We start from the raw sequence: 22,258 nt of genomic DNA, 5'->3' as shown, positions 1-22,258 counted from the left end.
AGTCATAAACAATGTGAGGTATAAACAGTTTAAAAAAGTCAATATGGTTAAGTTACAGTTAACTTGATCATCTACAGACAAATTATCCAGTTTATTTTTTAACAGAATCCTGAGAATCCCACAAGATGTTATATAAAACATCAGAACTAGTTGTACACTAACTGTGTTCTAAAATTCAATAAAACTGAATAAAACAAAAGAAGAATTTAAATTATTATTGTGAAACCTGTCAGTTTGAATATCAGGTCAAACTACACTTCTGTTATTTTCATCTTTCTCAGAAATACACAGATATATACAAGTTTTTCTTTGTTTTGTATTATCCAGGCACCCTTTTACCCTCCATTACCACAGATAATAAACTACAGTCTCAAACAGTATCAGTCTATCATGGGAAAAATCAAAGTGTGAGAAACCCTAACCTGAGGACTGATTTGTTAAAGGAATACTTTAAGAGGTTACGTTAACAGTAAAGAAACATTCAGACCAAGTTAGACATTGCTTTAAACAGCAGGGAAATATTAAAACCAACATTAACAAGAATATCAAAGGATGATAAGTAATCTAAAAACTGAATGGTTCTAAACATATTACATTAATTTTGATTTGATCCTACAAACTTTCAAAATTCATTATGTAGAATATTAAAATGAAAAATTCTCACCTCTTGAATAGCTTCACACACATATTATCTACAAACTTTGTACAATAGTCTTCATTTGTAACATTGAATGTTACCAGGACTTTGTTGTTGACTCCCTGTGAAAGTTGAATTATATGTGGATAATCTGGACACAGAAAAGCTGTACAAGGTATTTTGATAATTAAAATAAAAGATGATATTATTCAAAAGGTAAATAACTTGCAGTTAAGTCAAAGAACAATTCTCTGCAGAATGCTAGAGTCAGCGAAAGACATAGAAAATCAGATGTTTGAACAACTAGAAGACTGTTTGTATTTTTCTTTAGCACTAGATGAGTCAACAGATGTTAATAACACTGCATAGTTGATATTTTGGATTCGAGATGTAACTTCAGATCTTCAAGTGAGGGAAGAAATGCTTGGTCTTTATAGATTACGAGATCGAACAGGTGGAAAAAGCATCTTTAAAAAATTTCTTGAAATGTCAAAAAATTCAATCTGGATTTAAAAAAAACTGGTTTCTGTCACAACAAATAGCGCTGTAATTTTGATGATCTTACTGATTTTGCAAATGTAAGATAGTTAAGTAGAGGAAAAGTCTTGGAATGGTTTACTTCCTCATTTCCTCAAATAAAAGAGCATCTTGTTGAAAAAGGTAAGATTAAAAAATTCTCTGAAATTGAAACATTATCATGGCAGTGTGATTTGTACTTTCTGTGCAACATGATGGTTCCCTTGAATAATTTGAATACAAATCATCAGGGTAAGAGATAAAATAATAAGCGAGCAATCACAGTCTATTTATGAATTTCAATTAAAGCTAAACCTCCTTGCGGAACAATCACAAAAGAATGATTTGACACATTTTGCAAAATTGAATAGTTTTCTAGAAAATAATAAGGACTATGATTTAACATAGTTAAATGTTATTTAACATTTGACTCTCTTAAAGTTGCCAAATGCCTCGTCATCTAATTAGTGACGCGCATGAAAGGATTAACGAGATTCCCACTGTCCCTATCTACTATCTAGCGAAACCACAGCCAAAGGAACAGGCTTGGTGAAATCAGCGGGGAAAGAATGTACCCGTTTGGGTACATGACGAACATGTACGTCATGAAATTTCTCTGATGCTAAAGGTGATCTCTATATAAACTGGATCAAAACTCTATCTTAAAAATTTGAATCACCTTACCCCGCATTTAAAAATTTGAAATTGATATTTGAATTTTTGCATGATCCATTTCAATTTGACTTAGGAAATTTCATCTTTCTTGTCTTTGGAGAAATGTGGATTTCAAGACGAGATGTTTACCTTGCAAAGTGTAGAACACATAAAAGGTAAACAAAAATGTTACATCAGAGAGGTGTGCCTTACTATTCTAATAAATGATAGTCTTCAAAATTTAAAGATAGCAATTTCAAAATTATTTTCCACGTTTAGGTCCACATGGGTATGTGAGTCAACATTTTCTACGCTAGATTTTCTCAAGTCTACATACAAATCTCGACTTGCTGACATAAATTTAGAGGCAGAGCTAAGATGCTCATGAACATAGATATTAAGCCAAATTTCACGAAACTTGTTGATGAAATCCCCATCAATTTTCAGAATGAAGATTAGTTGAAATGTAATTATTTTGATTAAACTAACATCTTTCTTATTTTTATTAATTGTGTGGCCAGCGTTGTTTTCATTAGCCACAGTTGTTACGGCCACTATGAAAAATAAATTGCCCATCCCTACTCTAGAGTACCACACAATCTTACAATTTGTTTTTTTTATCAGGGATAGTAAATTGTATATCCTTTCGACTTTAAATTATACAAACAGATGTTGTATATAAATTAACAGACGAGAAGTATGACTTGTCACACCTGAAACTTGCAACAAACCATTTTCAAGTGATCGCGAAGAACCACCATTTAGTAACACTCTATGTACAATTTCTTAATTAAGTTTAAAAGATTAGTTTTCTTTTTTATAACTTTACTTTTAACATCTTCTGACTTTTCCCACTGTTAACCCTCACTGATAAGTTTTATATTTTTCTGCAATTTTCCTTCTCTTTTCGCCCTCCCCCAAACGCTAAAATCAGGGGTTCTTCGATTCCCCGATGTCGCTTTGCTGTAGTTAAAAATACACACTCCTTCTCTTTCACTTACGTCATTCGTATTACAACAATTGATTCACAAATATTGTTACACCTCCAACCAATAAAAACTGTGAAAGGCAATATTAAATAGAATTATAATATTATTGAATATTTGTGTATAGTAACTAAGGCGACAAGATATTAAAGTGAAAACCGAACTGTGGGAAGAAAAAACAAAATTTTTATAGTCGAAAGTTTCTCACCTTACATTTCACGGAACTTAGACCAGTACAACTTGTAAGTATAAAGTTTTGTATAAATATTTTAATTGTAAATTCAAATAAGGTCATTCGATAGACCTGAATTAAATTCTTGAAATGAGAAACAAAAGTTAGACAATTAGTAAATATCATTTACGTTGCTCTAAACCCTGCGAGAGGGTTAGTAATTAGTGTTAGCGAACACTGAGCTGTTTTCGATAGCGCCATTCCGAAAACTTTTCTAAGAAAAAGAAATATTCTTTTTACATCAAGTACTGCAGAGGAAAAGTGTTTGGATTGTGCTGATACAAACTGTATTTTTTTATCTATTAAATGGGGTACCGTTTATTGAAAACGTTTTTTTCTTTTAAACTTCATTTCTTAAAACTGTATACGCTGAATGTGGTGGAAAAGAGAAATGAAGACCTTTAGCTAGGACTAATTTATACTGATTAAGTTACAATTACTTAGGTGTGTGTGTTTTCTTATATCAAAGTCACATAGGACTATCTGCTGAGTCCACCGAGGGGAATCGAACCCCCGATTTTAGCGTTGTAAATCCTGAGACTTACCGCTGTGCTTGCTGGGGGCTACAAATACTTAGGTTAAAAATCAAGTCGCCAGGATGAAACTAGGAATGAACGCTATTAGCAATCAATTGAGCCTCAAATTTTGAACATGTTCACGTCGAGAAATTTGTCTTCGGTCCCACTTGTTTAGTACATCGGTATAATCAACGCTGATAACAACGATCCTAAGGTTAGTAGAGTGCACATAGAACTGTTTTAGTGAGTTGTCTGTTCTATCGATGTTTCGTTGGAAATGCTTGATCCAATGTTTGCTCCACCAAACATGCTCGCCCACTATTATTATTATTATTTTTTTAATGAATGAGTGGTTGGTGTGTAGTGATCTCTAGATGCCTCTGTTTTTTCACTGCAAAATTACGGACTTCCAGCGTAGATAACCCCCGGGTAGCTTAGAGCCAAATTTAAAACAAACCAATAGTCTCTTTCGAGAAATTTGATAAGCTAAGGAAAATCTCGGTTTGGTTCTTTAAACTGGAGAAAATTTGGAATAACGTGTAGAAGCTTGAATTCTGAAAGAAAGTAAATGTCAAGGTTTACCATTTTTCAGAGGCACCACTTGTAGACAACAGCTGTTTTACTTATTGATATGTCAGGGCATTAGCAATCGGTGTGCTCGAAGGAAAACGATGTTTGACAATTAATAACTATATTGAAGATGATGAAAAATTTTCATATAACTGCAGCGACAGAGATAAAGTTTTCGGATTTCTACAGATTTCATGTTCATAATTTTAAAACAAAATGAAAAAAAAAAACATCATTTCTAACTGAATAACTAAAATACGTTGCTGAAACAACAATATATAGTCAAAACTAAAATACCTAGAAAGTAAATTACTAACAATAAAAAATGCTGTACATATTTTAAATGGTGCAGTTTTAATGAAGACTGCATAATATTCGGTGTTGGTTAAAGTAGTTTCATGTGGATGGTTTCTTTAAGTATTAATTCTATATCAGTGTTATCCATACAAAGAATATTGATATTTTATAGTTCGTGTCTTGTTTCTTCACTGTGCCCGGCATGGCCAAGCGTGTTAAGGCGTGCGACTCGTAATCTGAGGGTCGCGCCAAACATTCTCGCCCTTTCAGCCGTAGGAGCGTTATAATGTACGGTCAATCCCAGTATTCGTTGGTAAAATAGTAGCCCAAGAGTTGGCGGTGTGTGGTGATGACTAGCTGCCTTCCTTCTAGTCTTACACTGCTGAATTAGGGGCGGCTAGCACAGATAGCCCTCGAGTAACTTTGTGCGAAATTCAAAACAAACAAACAAACGTTTCTTCACTATGTTGGTGTATAAACGAAAACCTTGAGTTACTGAAATTTTCTGTGTATTTTCATGAACAATACCTAATTTTATTAGCTCTCACTACTAGATGGCGTTGGGTTTTGCAACAGCAATTACAGTTTTTATATGTGAAAATATGGAGAAGCTATGAACAAAGATTCAGATGCCTTTTTAGTAAGAATTCCCATGTACATGATATGGGGTTAAAAGTCAACTTGAGATAAAACGTAATTTGTAAGTTATAAAAAAGCAACTACCTATCACTATATTGCTCTGTGCTCTTCGTTTTTGTCACCTATCATTTTACTTCACTGTTTTGTTTATCCTATCACGATTTATGAGCTTCTGTTAGATGTTGTGTGCACACCCACTTATAAAATTTTACACTTTAAGTAAAAATAACTATAAATCTGTACGAAGAGTTGTACTTAAAATTTATAGTTTTGTAACTTTTATTCAGTATAAGTCACACAGAATTATGAAAACCATCCAGACTTTCATGTTTGTTTACATGTAAACTTTGAAAGATTCTACAGTAAACAATTTACTTATTCAATTTTAACGTCTAATCCTAAAGCACATGGATGTGTTTGTTAACAGTAGACAATTTACTATTGATTTTTAACTCCTAATCCAAAAGTATATGGATGTGTTTGTTAACAGTAGACAATTTATCTGTTGATTTTTAACTCTTAATCCCAAAGCATATGGAGGTGTTTGTTAACAGTAGACAATTTATCTGTTGATTTTTAACTCCTAATCCCAAAGCATATGGAGGTGTTTGTTAACAGTAGACAATTTATCTGTTGATTTTTAACTCCTAATCCCAAAGCATATAGATGTGTTTGTTAACAGTAGACAATTTACTATTGATTTTTAACCCCCAATCCCAAAGCATATGGATATGTTTGTTAACAGCAGACAATTTACTATTGATTTTAACTCCTAAGCATATGGATGTGTTTCTTGGGAACTACCAGTGAATAGTATTTCAATTCTAAAATTTTCACAACAACATTATATTGGTCAGTTGTTGCAACTTGAAAAACAGTAAAATTGCACAAATGATGTTATTTATTCTTTACTCATCACAATGAACATATATTTATATCTGAAGAATATGTACTGTTGATGCTATTAACTTATTCATATGTTTAAAAACAAATAAATATGAAGCCAAAACTGTTATAAAGTATTTATCTTTAGTATCTACAACATTGGAATTATTGATAAACTACCAAAACATTTTCTGACCAACATCACCTTATATAAATGCTTTCTAAACATGCAATATTAAACTAAAAAGTACATAAAGAGATTTCTACTTAAATTACAATTGTTACCAGCTTCACTAAGCCATATTCACTATTGTCCAAAAACAAATTCTTCTTACATTCAAGGTTTTCACTGCAAATTTAACAGATGACTCTAATAAAATTGATTTTAAAAAATGTCAATATAAAAATTACAAGTACATAAATATTTTCAAATTTATATCAAAAACTGTAAAAAAAGCTATATGATTCTACATCACTAACTCACAAGTCAAAAGTTCTCTCATTTTCAATCAGAAAAAAAATTGTGTGCAAAAAAGTTAACTTTTGTGATTACATTCTTAACTATCAAACAACTTTTTCTGTAAAAAAAACATCTATTAATATGTTTTTATTAATATTTATTACGATCTAATTCTATATATTCTTTTATTTAACATTAAATGAATACTATAGTTTATAATATATACACTACTCGGATTTGTTTTCCAGATGTCATTAGGCAATTTAACTGACAAAAGTAAATTTCATTTAAAATGATACTGATAAAAATAGATGCATAAATAATTCAGTGTGACTCAAAAGGTTTGGTTTGTTATCAATTTTGCTCAAAGCTACTTGAGGGCTATCTGTGCTAACCATCCCTAATTTAGCAATATAAGACGAGAAGGAAGGCAGCTACTTATCACCACCCACTGCTGACTCTTTTACCAATGAATAGTGGGATTTACCATCACATTATAATGCCCAGCATGGCTGAAAGGGCGAGCATGTTTGGTGTAACTGGGATCTGAACCCACTACCCTCAGATTACGAGTCTAGTTCCTTAACCCCCTGGCCATGCCGGGCCAACTTAAAAGGACAAAAAAATATTTCAGACAACAAGATAATATTCATACTTTTCTTCTTTCAATTAAAATTCTGAATGCCATGGAACTTGTAACTGTAATAAAATGACCAAAAACTGTGAACTGGAGCCTAAAAAATACTGGCTAACATACACACACACTAAGAGCAGTATTTGAATGTTGACACATATTTTTCGCGAGCTGAATTAATTTCATGTAAAAAAAAGTACTTATAGTATTTAACTGTTGATATAGTTTACAGACCTGATGAAACTTAACAATATATAAAACTAATTCAAAATGAAAGGAGAGACCAATATCTCAAAATTTTGTGTCTGGTTTTCTTTATTTTTTATGCTTACCACTATTTATTTGATGCATCCATTAGGGATTAACATAATGTTTAGAAACGACAAGGAATCTATTGGTCCAACTTAGATTTTACACCCTCAAAAATAAAGGGTGTTCAGAAAGTCACTGTGCACTTATATATTTATTAACAAGACAAAACTGCACAGTGACTTTCAGAACACCCTGTATTATTTTCAATGGATTTATTATTATATATTTATTTTAGTTAAATGATTCAAGATTAAAAACTGAAAATAATTCAAGTTTTCACTTTCAGTTTGAAATTCGAAAAAACAGTTTCAGCTTCGATTCAAGATTTTTTTTTTCAATTTCACCTCAGTTCAGCTTCGATCTCAATTCCAGATTTTTATATTTCTTTAAAACTGTTATTAATTTCTTCTGCAGCATGATGCACTCTTATGATAACCTGTGACATTATTATATATTTACATTCACACCTATTTTTGAAAGATAACTTTTCATCTCTATATACAAGTTTTTTATAGTGAAATTTTAAAAATTTCACACTTTGGCAACTTCAACTGTTTTTCCTTCTACTGTCCCGTTTCTTCTCTCTTAGGCCCAGCATGGCTAGATGGTTAAGGCACTCGACTCGTAATCTGAGGGTCGTGGGTTCGAATCCCCAACACACCAAACATGCTCACCTTTGCAGCCATGGAGATGTTATATATTTACAATCAATCCCACTATTTCTGGTAAAAGAAAAGCCCAAAAGATAGCATTGGACTGTGATGACTGACTGCCTTTCTTCATATTTTACACTGTTAAATTTAGGACAGTTAGTGCAGATAGCCCTCATGTAGATTTGCACGAAATGTCATAAACCAAACCAATTTGTCTATTTCCAGGGGATGAAGCACTGCGTTTGCCTCCTCCTATTTATTATTATTTTTTATTCTGTTCAATTACAATCTTTTTAATACACATTTAAGACAAGTATTAATAAAAGCAACATAACAGAAAACCACTCATTCTTTCCAATACTGTTTTATTTAATTTTCTTATTTGATTTAAACTCTTTAATACTTTCAACTCTCAGTTTTATAAACACATTAAGTTTTAAAAAAGAAATAGTAAAAAGGGGTTTCTTCTGCAGTTCCTATGTTATATAAAACATACAAACATTATATAACATAAGCTTACAAGTTGAAATTAGAATGAACAACTAAGACATTCTCAATGTTTTCAGGTAACAAACTGTTTCTTTGGGGACTAAGGATCACAAAAAATATAAAATAACCTTTCTACACTGACTTGTATCACTGGAGCAACATGCACAACTATAGTCAGTTTGTACAAGTCTTCATGTTTTATCTTCATTGAGTTACACCATGAAGTTAGACTGCTGTCTGTTGGAATTCTTTCAGTATTCCCAAAGTTCTTCAGAGCCAAAGCAATTCCCTTTTTTGGAGTACTCGAGTTTTTCTTGCTTTTTACAGCCAATCTAAGCATCTTTTCCAACTCATTCCCTGATGTACTGGATGCCATCTGCTCTTCAGATTCGCAAGTTACTTGAAATCCAAGTTTAGGATTCATTGCACATAATCTGCTGTTAAGTTTGATCAAATGATTTATGGCATGCTCCTGTTCTGCTTCACATAACAAATCACTAAATCTATAATCTAGATTTAACGATGCTTGTATTACTTCATATTTAAATTCTTTTTTCTTCACATTCAATGGTTCTATGATGCTGTGAGTCAGCAGATGTTTGATATTTCAGTATTTCACTTTTACAAACAAACCACACTTCTTGTGTTTCCATTTTGTGACTGGTCTTCAACTAGACATTCTAAAGCTTCCAAAATCTTAAAGAAAGACTTCAAATTGCTGTTGTTGCCATAACATGTGCCTCCTATCTGGTATCAGAGAGGGATTTTAACACACTTTCATTTTCAAGACAAGCTTTAAGAATTTTCCACCAGCTTGTTGAGGCTGAAAAAAATGTATACAGGAAATGAATTGTAGAGAAAAATTAACTGCCACTTTACAGCAATCAACAGCTCTTCGTCCTACCAGATTTAGTGAATGGGCTGCTACACAGAACACATATATGACAAACTTATTTTCTTCTAAAATCTTTTTTTGCATCCCCGTATAACACCCAGACATGTTAGCAGCATTGTCGTAAGACTGACTCCAAGATTTTAAAAATTAAGTTTGCAAACTTCACGTCAGTACTGCAATATGTGGTTTGCCATTCATTCACCGGTATGGCTTTTGAGTTCCAGAAAGGTTAAAAAGCATTCAATAGGCTGCCCATCTTTAAAGTATCAAAGTACAACACTTAACTGATCTATGTGATACATCTGGCATTGAGTCAATTGACAAGCTAAAATAACCAGAAGAATTTACTTTGTTAACAATGAACACGTGATTTTGGACAAATAAGAAGGATTTTGTTTTCCATAATTTCTATTTTTTCAAAATGCACCCTGCTAAAAATGGATCAAACTGACTTAAGCATCCCTAAACAATTCCCATTCTGCAGTGAACCAAATTTTTCAACTGTTCCTCGAAAAGCCAGGCCATGTTCAGTTAACGTGCGAACAACAGCTATTACATGCTCCAAGACATGTTCCCAGTAATTGCACTCTTCTTTAATTTGTTTTTCCAACTCTTGTCACAAGCCTAATCCTTGTCTGCGAGTTAAGTATGTTAGCATATAGCAGTGGTGCCCAACCAGGGGTGCGAGATAACATTTGTTTTGGCCATCTTCACCTTTATTCTTAAATAAATAATTACTGTGAGGGGTGCAAGAACATATTAAAAAATTTTTAGGGGCATAAAACAGGTTGAGAACCACTGGCATAGTCTCGATGAGTAGTGATTTTGTCATAATGATCAATTACAATAGTATTTCACCAGTCACTGAACCCTTCTCTTTCAACAAAATGCGAGGAAAATTTAAGGGCAAAAGTTTACAAACAAAGCAGTAAACTGACCATGTTGATGGTGAATACAATAATCATTCTCTGTTGTATTGCTCACAGTTGGCTTTTACCCCAAAGAAAAGTTTTTGCGAACAATATCTCGTTGGTTTGCCACTATTGAAAGTCCGGCAAGATTTGCTAAATGGCCCATTCTAGTGTTGACACTCAGTGGGTCCACAAGCAATCCAATAAGCGACATCATCAGCAGGGAAAGTGAGTCACAACTATAGATCTTTTACTTTAGTTTCTTCATCTTTTGTAAACTGAAGCATTTTACCATAATCTAGTAGATTTTCATTTTCAGCAATTATTTCAACTTCAGACTGTCTTGTAGAGCAACTTGCAACAACATTAACACTGGAGATATCAGGATAATTTACAGTCAAAGTGAGATCAGTTGTTACACTTGTGACAGTTGAGCCAACCTGTGACATCTCAACATTATCATGATATTCTGACCTTGAAGTGGACAAACAGGTAGTTGTAGGTGTGTAGCTTGGTTCAACTTCAATTTTGTAAGAGTCAGAAGCAGTACAAGTGACTTCTGATGGCAGAGTTGGGTTTTGATCTGGAAGATCATGTTGTGTAAGTTGAGTGAAAAAAATTAGTCAGCTTTCCAGTCTTGGCCACTAAATCCAAAGCCTTTTGTTGGTTCTTTTTTGCTACTTTTCTCTTTTGTGCACAACTTAATTGAACACGTTTCATATTGCAATATGAAAAATACAGAAACAAAAATAAAATAAAAACACTAAAATATGGATCGTATATAGCCATAATGATTAGAGAAACACTGAAATTCACAGAGAAAAATGTTGGTAAGATAGTCCAACATACTAAACTCTGGGTCTACATTTAGACAAAGACTGTAAGAAAGTTATCCTAGGACCTACACTCATCTGCACAGAAAAACAAATTCATATATATCTTTATTAGTGTGACAAGGAAACCCACTTGTATTGAAATATATATGTAAAAACAGCTCGTTTGGGTCGAGAAAATATTTTACGATGAGGAGCGAACAACATTTCAACCTTCTTTGGTCATCATCAGGTTAATGACGACGAAGGTCAAAACGTTGTTCCTTCCTCATCGTAAAATATTTTCTCAACCCAAACGAGCCGTTTTTACATAAATATCTTTATTGATTTGCTGCATTCTGATTGGTTGAAAACCATTCGTGACCAGTCTTGAATCGACTCACAACTGGCTTCAATCCATTTCAGGATAATTAATTTTTAGTCAAAGTTTCATTAAGGTTGTTGCTATGGTAACTGTATGTAAGAAGCAATGTCAATGGTAATATGTAAATCTATTACGAGCCAAAAAGTATTCTAAAACAATTTGTGATCAACAACAAATACTGTAGTAGTCTATATACACAGTGATCATTCTGTACTGGTACACATATATAACATATAATCAATTGTTAACTGTACTTCACATTGAACTACTTAATACTGGGTTAGGCCTAAGTTAAAGTACCTTAATCCTAATCAAATATCTGAAGAATGAGTTGTAACCTCAACTTTGAGCTCAGTTTTGACCAGGGGATTTTTGATGAGCCAATAAACCATACATCAACAAAATAGGCATATGACTGAAACTTTATCTGCATGCCCGGATGCAAAGGCAAATTCAAAACGACAGCCTTAAACTGGGAATAGTCCACTTCATTATTCCAAGCTGCAGTAGCTTTTCCAGTGTACTTACACTAAACTAGGTACAGTATTTAGGGCCTAACGTTATCGTCACTCAGTTCCCAAGTAACAACACTAACGTTAGCCCTAATTCTAATACATGCAACTTAGTCCACTGACGTTAAGCTTAGTACTCGGTACTACCCTTACTCAGATGAACTTGTTCAATTCACGCACTTTTTTAGACAATCCTAAATTGATTTTGTTGATTTGCTGGTTCCTTACAGTATCTTTGTATGACTACGGTGCCACATTACTGTACTACTACTAGTAGTAAGTGTATACATAACAACGTTAAGAATGAAGTTTTTGTACCTGTCGAACCCTTACGCAATTTGGCCTAAAAGGTCGAATTATCGCCTTTAGACTGCTCTGATCAGTCATTTGTTTTCCCAGCTTTTCAGAAATGTAATAGAACACATACTAATCTGAATTTATAGTTGAAAATAGTTAAATTACACATAAAAGTTGTCGTCGTTGTCCCTGTGTTTTTATCTCGGATTGCAGTTCATCTCATAAAAAATATCACCAGAGGGCCAGGTCGGGGGATTATGACGTCAGGATAGGATCAAAGAAGAAGTAAGGGTCTAAAAATGGAATATTTGATAAAATTTTGTTGGCTATTTATCCTCTAAGTAAATCTCAGCTTCAAATCTTTTTATATTATTACATAATCACAATGGAATACATACATGCCCAAATACTCTTATAAGTTACATGTAATCTATGAACGGTGGCATTGTTACAGTGGTATTCCTTTCTTACTCACACACAAAGGAGGTTTTTTTTTTTATAGCAAGTTGTTTGAAGCAAAAAATTACGGCTCAGAGAAACTTCAATGACAAACACACTTATAAAAATATTACAAAACACACATTAATAATGCAACACTAACGCAAATAAAACTAAACCAAACGAGTCAATAACACAAATATAACGCACTAAAATAAAGCCGAAAAAAACATAAAACTAGCCATGTCTCTGTACATATCTGTCGCCATTTCGTTTGACTTATGCTTCTGTGGTATTATACTCTTATTTTTCTGCAGATGTGACTGAATAAAGCAGTGAAAGGTAAAACAAAACAGTTTCACCGACCATAATTTCTTATAAATAGCCACAACAAAAGGAATGATTGAAAAAACTATTCATCTTCAAGGTCAGACATTATAACATACGATCATCTTTTACCTGAAGATTTATCAACATTTTGTACTGTTCTTTACAGTAATCTTTAGCAAATCAATGACTTATTACTTCTGATACGTAGTAGTTTCTCGAAACGTTAGTCACTCACCGAGCCAAAGAAAACCTTTTTTATTAATAATGCAGAGTAAAGTCGAGCACGGCAGATAAGGACAATTACAGAAAGATCAACTGAAGTTGAGTGTGGCAGTGGAAAAGTTAAGAGCATGATAGCGAAGGAAAAACTCTGTGGTTTCCCCTTTCGTTGGTGTCCTAAGCACGTTCTTTTTTTGCTTAATGGTTAATCCAGGGCTGTACATAAAATAAACATGATATAATTTCCCCATTCAGACGTCTTTCACACTACAAAAACAATTACATTTACAATCATTATTGTTAGTAAAACTCTTTTCACTTAACAATGTTACTTCAGTTCATGACGTCATTCAAACAAGAATACTTTGTGCACATAGTAACACTGGTATTTCACTTAGAAACAGAATAAAGGTGACCTACCAAGCGTGCAGTGAAGAGATGCTATGGTTACTTATACTAAATTATTTTATATTTTCGGTAGCTTCCTGCTTGCTTCAGGTTTTAAACTAATCCACGAAATTGAGCGTGGTTCTACTCTTACATTAATTTGTTCAAAACAAGCCCATAATAAAAAGAGAGAAGAACCAGTTATTTGGTACTCGCATCTCAATGAAGTAGTTACTAGTAGCGAGAGAATACAAATAAATATATTGGCGAATTAGTGTTAACTGACGTGCAATTCGAAGACGCGGCAATATACACATACAAAAATCGTGAAGGTGATTACAAACATGATGTCATAGGTAAATTTAAAGTTTTTTTAGACCTTATTTTTATTTATTAAACCATACTAACTTAACAGACATAACATCTAAATCGAAATTACCCGTCTCGCTTTTAAATGTATTTCAGCCATAACCTTTTCGTTTGATATTTCACTCATCATGTGTATTGATTAAAAAATAATTTACATTGCTTGTGTATACGTAAGATTTTGTATATGATGACAACAGTACCACTTTTGTCTAACTTGTTTCGCAATATAAAATAACATATCAATGTGTTACTTTTTTGTAAACAATCAAAAGACAATTACTTCTGTTGTTAATTATCGTTTGGAAAGCACTTGGAATGTAGTTTAACTGCCACAAAAAATTCGATAACAAATATTTTATCAATCTTACTGTATGTTTGCGATATTTATTTGCATTCGTTGGTTAGGGCTATGGAATTCCTGATTTTTTCTTACAGGGCTTGATAGTTAATGAGCTTAAAAGTGAACAAGATACTTTGACAAATAAACCTTACGAATCTAAAGACTTGGTTAAAAATTTGTAAACGTGAAGATATCTTACTGATACACAACACTTTCAATCGATTTAATGTTTGTGTAATGTGGTTTCAAACTGTTAATACTATTGCCATTTGACTCTCTTTTTTTTCCTAGGTTAGCTGAACATCTATTTTCACGTACACAAGTTCGATATTTTCATTCTAAACTCAGTTTTTTACCATAAAGGGATACTTTAATAGTATAAAGTTTTGATGTAGAGTACAGAGGCTAGTGATGCCTGATAATCATGTTTAACGTCACATTTGCTCGTAAATATTTCTGCCTCATTTTTCTTAATTTACTCATTACGGATTTTAAGTCAGTGGTGTGTGAAAATCGCATTTTAGGATTTTTCTCTAATGCAAGAACCCGTCAGTAGGGTTCGCATCCCCGTCGCACTAAACATGTTCGCCTTTTCAGTCGTGGGGGTGTAATAAATTTCGATCAATCCCATTATTCGTTGGTAAAAGAGTAGCCCAAGAGTTGGCGGTGGGTGGTGATGACTAGCTGCCTTCCCTTTATTCTAAATTAGGGACGGCTAACGCAGATAGCCCTCGAGTAGCTTTGCGCGAAATTAAAAAAACAACAAGAAACCCGTCAGTATTCTTAACTATGATGTCCAAAAATATTTTTTCTTTCTGCATTGTAAAGTATACGAGGGCTGTTCAAAAAATACGCAGACTGACGTCATAAAACAAAATGTACTTTATTTAGAAGTTACAGGTCTGGGACCCCTTCAAGGTACTCTCCTCCCCAACGCACACACTTATCCCAACGGTGTTTGCACTTGTTGAAACAGTCCTGGTACGCTTTTTTTGTAATGTCCTCCAGCTCCTTTGTCGCATTTGCCTTAATCTCGGGAATCGTCTCAAATCTTCTTCCTTTCAAGGGTCTTTTGAGTTTGGGGAACAAAAAAACATCGCAAGGAGTAAGGTCAGGTGAGTAGGGGGGTGGGGAAGAACAGTGATCGAGTGTTTGGCCAAAAACGCACGAGTTCTGAGGCACAAATTTCGCAGCAACGCGGTGCATCTTCAATTTTTCGGTCAAAATCTCGTAACAAGATCCAACTGATATCCCACACTCTTCAGCAAGCTCCCTGGCAGTCAGACGTCGATTTGCCCGCACCAGGGTGTTGATTTTGTCGACGTGTGGGTCGTCAGTTGATGTGGAAGGACGTCCAGAGCGCTCATTATCTTCAATGGACTGTCGACCATCCTTAAAACGTTCATGCCACTTGAAACATGCCGTACGCTTCATAGCAACATCACCGTAAGCCGTGTTAAGCATAGCAAAAGTTTTAGTCGCAGATTTTCCAAGTTTAACACAAAATTTCACTGCAAGTCGTTGCTCCTTCAGGTCATTCATTCTGAAATCTGCCAAACGAAAAAATCGCACTTCACTTAAAACCGCGTAGCTAATACACAAATGTAGATATCTGCAATCGGGAAATGGCGTCGTAATCAGCTGATCTGTGCGAACCTAGTGACACCAAGCGGATTCCACTGGAACCAACTGGAGCCGCGCAATTCAAACAGTCCGCGTATTTTTTGAACAGACCTCGTATATAGGATGGGTAGAAAATGTTTAAGTTGGCGAAGCAATGAATGTTTTCGGTTTAAAGTTGGACTCGCTTTGACTCACCTTATTAATTTTGTTAAGCAAATTGCTGACATATCCTTGATTCTCTGAGAAACTGAGTTGTCAGAAAAGGGCACAGAGTTAATTTTTTTAAAGAAATTTCTGATCAATCATGCACTCTACCAAATCTTTTGTGCATAGCTTTATCACATCTTCTGCACTTCACCTACTTTTGCAATACGGGTAAGTAACACGATATGAAGCAATAAGAGCACCTTTGTTGTCCTGATGGACAAACTAGCGAAATGTAGCTTTCCTTGTATTTAATTGCAAATACTTTCTTTTGAAATATTCAGAAAATGGATTTTTGAATTGGGAGTGTTTGGTTTCTAGATGCCGTTTTAACTTTGCTGGATGCAAGCTACTGTTACTCAACAGAAGACTCACTAAGCCCATCTTCATTACCTGTCCAATGTCCATGTAAAACTGTATTAAATAAAACTTTCGTCATACTTTGTTTTCTTTCTTGTTTCACTACTTCTTGCATCATCCTGCGTTGAAGTGCTTACAGACGACGATAACGCCGATTAATTCGTATTAGGCCTAGAAAGATTTTTACTCGTATCAGATTTATTACTGATATTCAGCCACTTATCCATTATAAGGGTGACAACTGATTATTAATTTGTCTAAAAACGTATTATTATATCTTTGACATTTCAAAAGTATTTTCACGGACACAAAATAGCTTCTTAATGAAAACACGTTCAAGCACATGATTTTTATCATCACACAATGACATGCTGACAGATAAAGATTTATGGAAAAAGGCTAGGCCGCTAGAATAATATATTTTTCCAAAGGAAAAGGGTAACCTATTATTTTTACTTTTTTCTTTTTTAACAGAAATGTTTAAGCCAGATCTGACGTGCCTCCAAATCTTAAACGAAATGAAACAAGACGTCACGCGGGAGTATGACGTCATAGAGCTCATTGGTACCAAGTTTGTTTAATTAAACTACAACAAATCTAACCTAACCTGACCTAACAATTACCAATTCTAACTGTCATAAATATAATTATATTTCATATAAATACACATTGAAATTGAAACAATTGTTGTTGCATCTAACTGCATCACAACGTTTCATATTTGGACAACTTTCAGCCATGACATCATGCTTCATTTTGTTTCATTTCCTTCGAGATTTAGCTGCAATCCAGATGTGGATTTTGAAAGACAGTTGGCATCACTACCCAAAGTTGACCGATATTTCATGTGAAAATTACTAGGCTATCATGCATCTCCAATCGGCACGGTATGGCCAGGTGGGTTAAGGCGTTCGACTCGTAAACTGCGGGTGGTGGTTTCAAATCCCCGTCACATCAAACATGCTCGCCATTCCTTCTAGTCTTACACTGCTAAATTAGGGATGGGTAGCGCAGGTAGCCCTCGTGTAACTTTGCGCGAAATTCAAAAACAAAAATAATTTCCAATGACGCGTGCAATCTTGAGATGGTGCCATATCTACTAGCCACCAGTGGTACCACTGTCGAAGTTAATTGAGATTGTATTAAAACTTTCACCGCGAGAACTTCCCTTGAGCTAAATAAAATCGTCTAGCGTTAAACAGAATAAAATAATAAAAGGCCCAATACGCGATAAACGTATTATATTAAAGATATATTTTACTTTTTCGTACAGCGTAATCTGACTCAATTTTATAGTTTTAGGAAAAAATATTTACATTCTAAACTTTCCTCGCGGAGCCCCACATAACTATGACGGAGTCCAAAGGCTCCATGAATCACAGTTTGAAAAACCATAAGTATCACACAATCTTACAATTTGTTTTTACCACTGTTAGTAAACTGTATATACCTTTCAACTTCAAATGTTTGTTTCTTTGTAGTGTATGTTTGTGTACTTTAATATAATCATAAAACACTTGAGGTTATCTCTTTTTTATATTTCATATAAATCATACATATAGTATATATAAATATATATATATGAAAGGTTAAAGTCGTATTTACAGAATAAATTACATACGACAATTAGAACATATCACATCTAAAACTTGTTGTTCTGAGATCTACACAAACAAATAGTCATACACGTGATCGCGAGAAACAACCATTTATTTATAATATATGTACAATTTGTTAACTGGCTTTAAAGGAGAAACTTTTGTTTTCATAACTCAGCTTTGAATATCTTATGAGTTTTCCCATTGCTAACCCCTCACTTATCAGTTTTATTTTTATGTCATTTCCTTCTCGTTTGTTTACGTCATTTCATTACAACAATTGATTCAAGAGTATCGTTACACTAGAAACCAATACAAACTGTGAAGGAAGACAACAATAAAATGGAACCACAATATTACTGAAAATTTGCATAGAGTAACCATGGAGACCAGTTATTAAAATAAAAGCCGAACATTGAGAAGAAAGAACAAAATTTTATAGCAAAAAATTATCCACCTTACATTCCACGGACATTTCTACCAGTACAATTTGTTGGTATAAAGTTCTATATAAATATTTTAATTGTATTTTCACATAAGATGATTCTATAAATCTGAATTAAATTCTTGAAATAAGAAACAAAAGTCAGACAACTCGTAACCTGTGAGAGGCTTAGCAATTAGGGTTAGCAAATACTGGGCAGTTTTAGGTAGCGTCGTACTGAAAAATTTAGAAAAATGGGCCCTTTTCTAAGAAAAAAATATTATTTTGTACTATAATTAATGCAGTGGAAAACTGTTCTTATTGTGCTAAGACAAACATTATTTTCCATCTATTAAGTGTGGTACCGTTTATTTAAAAATCAAGTTTTTTTTTTTCACTCACTTCCTTAAAACTATATTTATAAATTACATCAATAAAGATATAACCAACTTTGAGATTTAGTCCTGGTGACGAGTCAAGTTCTTCTTACAAGGTGAGTGCATTCTGTTATTTGATAATTGTATCGTACTTGGTTAAATTCAGACAATTATAAAAATAATTGTCTGAATTTAGGATTCCAAAGTGGGATATTTTTATAGATTTTTTGTGGTGCCATTTAATAGATAGTGACACAATATATTTGTTATTTTGGTCACATAGATACATATATGCATGCCATTTGCTTTATATAATAGTAATAAAAGAAAATATAACATAATTAATTCTTTATATTGGATTTACCAAAATATATAGTTTCAACATAAAAAATGCTTGAATTCTTAATACATTGCAACAACATACTATGTTGTTGTATTATTAATTAACTGTTATTTTAGTAAATTTGGGATAATTATATCTATATAACCCACAACAGCAACTTAATATACTGTGATGGTTTACCTGGTGTCGTCTCATCATCAGTCAAATGTCTACGATATTTTTCTTTCTACGTTCTCTCAGGTATCTTTGGAATGTTTTCTTACATTGTATGATAATGAATTAATAGGCATTAGTAAGGATTTTAAATGTGGTAGAGTTGTCAAGAATAACCACCATTTTGATTAAGTAATTATTTCGGTTAAGAATAACAATGGTATTGCCGGACGATGTAACATAAATATTTTTATTTAGTGATAGTTATTTTAAAAGATTTATTCAGGGCTTAAATGGTAAGAACGAATATTAGACATAAATTTATGTAAAGTAGAAAAGGCAAATTTCTTTATTTTCGTCATGAAAAAATTACTGAGTCCATAAGAGTTACTTTGTCTTTCACAAGAAGGTCCTTTAGATACCTGTATTGTGATTTAAAAGTGTAAACTAAGCTAGGTACATAGAGTTTACATGGTGGAAGAGAGAACTGAAGACCTTTAGCTAGGACTAATTTACACAGATTATTTATGTTATAATTACCTAGGTTAACAATCTGGTCGCCAGGATGAAACTAGGAATGAATGCTGTTAGTCAGTCAATTCAGTCTCAAATTTTGTACATGTTCACACTGAACAATTTGTCTTCGTTTCATTGGTTCCACTTGTTTAGTACATCGGTATACTCAACACTGGTATCAACGATACTAAGGTTAGTACAGTACACTTTGAACTGTTTCAGTAAATTTTATGTTCTGTTGATTTTTTGTTAGAAATTCTAGATCCAACTTTTACTCCACCAAACATGCTCACCCTTTATGATATGTGTGGGGGGAGGGAGAATATTGTTAGGGTCAGTCACACTATTCGTTTGTGAAAGAGTGGTTGGTGGATGATGATGACTAGGTGCCTCTATTCTTTCACTGCTAAATTACGGACGACTAAATAGAGTAGATAACCCTGGTGTAGCTTTAAACCAAATGTAAAACAAATCAATAGTATCTTTCGACAAATCTGATAATCTAACGACTTTTGAACATTTCGGTTTGGTTCTCTAAAGTGGAGAAACTTTGGAATCTCGTGTCGAAGAATGCATTCTGAAAGAAAGTAAATGTGAAGGTTGACTTTTTAAGTCCCATTTTTCAGAGGCACAGCATACAGACAACAGTTCATTTACATATAGCAATCGGTGTGCTTGAAAGAAAACTATATTGAAAATGAAGAAATACTTTGATATAACAGAAGGGGACAGAGATAAAGTTTTCAATATTTTACAGATTCCATCTTCAGAATTTAAAGCAAAAAAATCTTGAAGACGAGAAATCTACTTCAAATAAAATTGTATCAGAATGGCTGGTATGGGTACGAACACTTTTATTGTATATCAGAATGTCTGGTATGGGTACGAACACTTTTATTGTATATCAGAATGTCTGGTATGGGTACGAACACTTGTATTGTGTATCAGAATGGCTGGTATGGGTACTAACACTTTTATTGTATATCAGAATGGCTGGTATGGGTACTAACACTTGTATTGTGTATCAGAATGGCTGGTATGGGTACTAACACTTTTATTGTGTATCAGAATGGCTGGTATGGGTACGAACACTTTTATTGTATATCAGAATGTCTGGTATGGGCACTAACACTTGTATTGTGTATCAGAATGTCTGGTATGGGCACTAACACTTGTATTGTGTATCAGAATGGCTGGTATGGGTACTAACACTTTCATTGTATATCAGAATGTCTGGTATGGGTACGAACACTTTTATTGTATATCAGAATGTCTGGTATGGGTACGAACACTTTTATTGTATATCAGAATGGCTGGTATAAGTACGAACACTTTTATTGTATATCAGAATGGCTGGTATGGGTACTAACACTTGTATTGTATATCAGAATGGCTGGTATGGGTACTAACACTTGTATTGTGTATCAGAATGGCTGGTATGTGTACTAACACTTTTATTATATATCAGAATGGCTGGTATGGGTACTAACACTTTTATTATATATCAGAATGGCTGGTATGGGTACTAACACTTGTATTGTATATCAGAATGGCTGGTATGGGTACTAACACTTGTATATCAGAATGGCTGGTATGTATCAGAATGGCTGGTATATGATCAGAATGGCTGGTATGGGCTGTACTATTGTGTATATCAGAATGGCTGGTATGGGTACTAACACTTTGATTGTGTATCAGAATGGCTGGTATGGGTACTAACACATTGATTGTGTATCAGAATGGCTGGTATGGGTACTAACACTTGTATTGTATATCAGAATGGCTGGTATGGGTACTAACACTTGTATTGTATATCAGAATGGCTGGTATTGTATTGTATATCAGAATGGCTGGTATGGGTACTAACACTTGTATTGTGTATCAGAATGGCTGGTATGGGTACTAACACTTTTATTGTGTATCAGAATGGCTGGTATGGGTACTAACACTTTTATTGTGTATCAGAATGGCTGGTATGGGTACTAACACTTTTATTGTATATCAGAATGTCTGGTATGGGTACTAACACTTGTATTGTATATCAGAATGGCTGGTATGGGTACTAACAGAACTTGCACTAACACTTGTATATCAGAATGGCTGGTATGGGTACTAACACTTTATTGTATATCAGAATGTCTGGTATGGGTACGAACACTTTTATTGTATATCAGAATGGCTGGTATGGGTACGAACACTTTTATTGTATATCAGAATGGCTGGTATGGGTACTAACACTTTTATTGTATATCAGAATGGCTGGTATGGGTACTAACACTTGTA

General features: G+C 33.7%; 1 protein-coding gene and 1 long non-coding RNA gene across 4 annotated transcripts in view; both read right to left on the bottom strand.

Annotated features, from left to right (window-relative positions):
* Positions 1-5,934: 5,934 nt before the first annotated feature.
* Positions 5,935-20,943, bottom strand: LOC143256138 (protein GVQW3-like). 3 transcript variants are annotated; one of them, XM_076512927.1, is made up of 2 exons: positions 11,786-20,943; positions 5,935-9,305 (listed from the first exon to the last, which is right to left on the bottom strand). In XM_076512927.1, the coding sequence occupies exon 1, from the start codon at positions 15,917-15,919 to the stop codon at positions 15,272-15,274; it is 648 nt and encodes a 215-aa protein (XP_076369042.1). In that variant the 5' UTR covers positions 15,920-20,943; the 3' UTR covers positions 5,935-9,305; positions 11,786-15,271. The 3 variants fall into 3 exon arrangements, with proteins under 3 accessions (XP_076369042.1, XP_076369044.1, XP_076369045.1); XM_076512929.1 differs by having other exon boundaries at positions 11,824-20,943; XM_076512930.1 differs by having other exon boundaries at positions 12,316-20,943.
* The window catches only part of LOC143256139 (uncharacterized), a 141,573-nt gene continuing 125,249 nt past the window's right edge, over positions 5,935-22,258 (bottom strand). Inside the window, exon 4 of the long non-coding RNA XR_013031183.1 lies at positions 5,935-6,304. This is a non-coding gene — a long non-coding RNA (uncharacterized LOC143256139). The remainder of the gene's footprint in view (positions 6,305-22,258) is intronic.

Source organism: Tachypleus tridentatus, chromosome 7, assembly GCF_004210375.1.
Source record: "Tachypleus tridentatus isolate NWPU-2018 chromosome 7, ASM421037v1, whole genome shotgun sequence".
NCBI classification, from domain to species: domain Eukaryota; kingdom Metazoa; phylum Arthropoda; class Merostomata; order Xiphosura; family Limulidae; genus Tachypleus; species Tachypleus tridentatus.
This window is presented reverse-complemented; position numbering and strand designations above follow the sequence as displayed.

What these genes read in the sequence shown, in the direction of transcription:
- LOC143256138 (XM_076512927.1), bottom strand. Translation starts at nt 15,919, where the DNA reads ATGAATGACCTGAAGGAGCAACGACTTGCAGTGAAATTTTGTGTTAAA.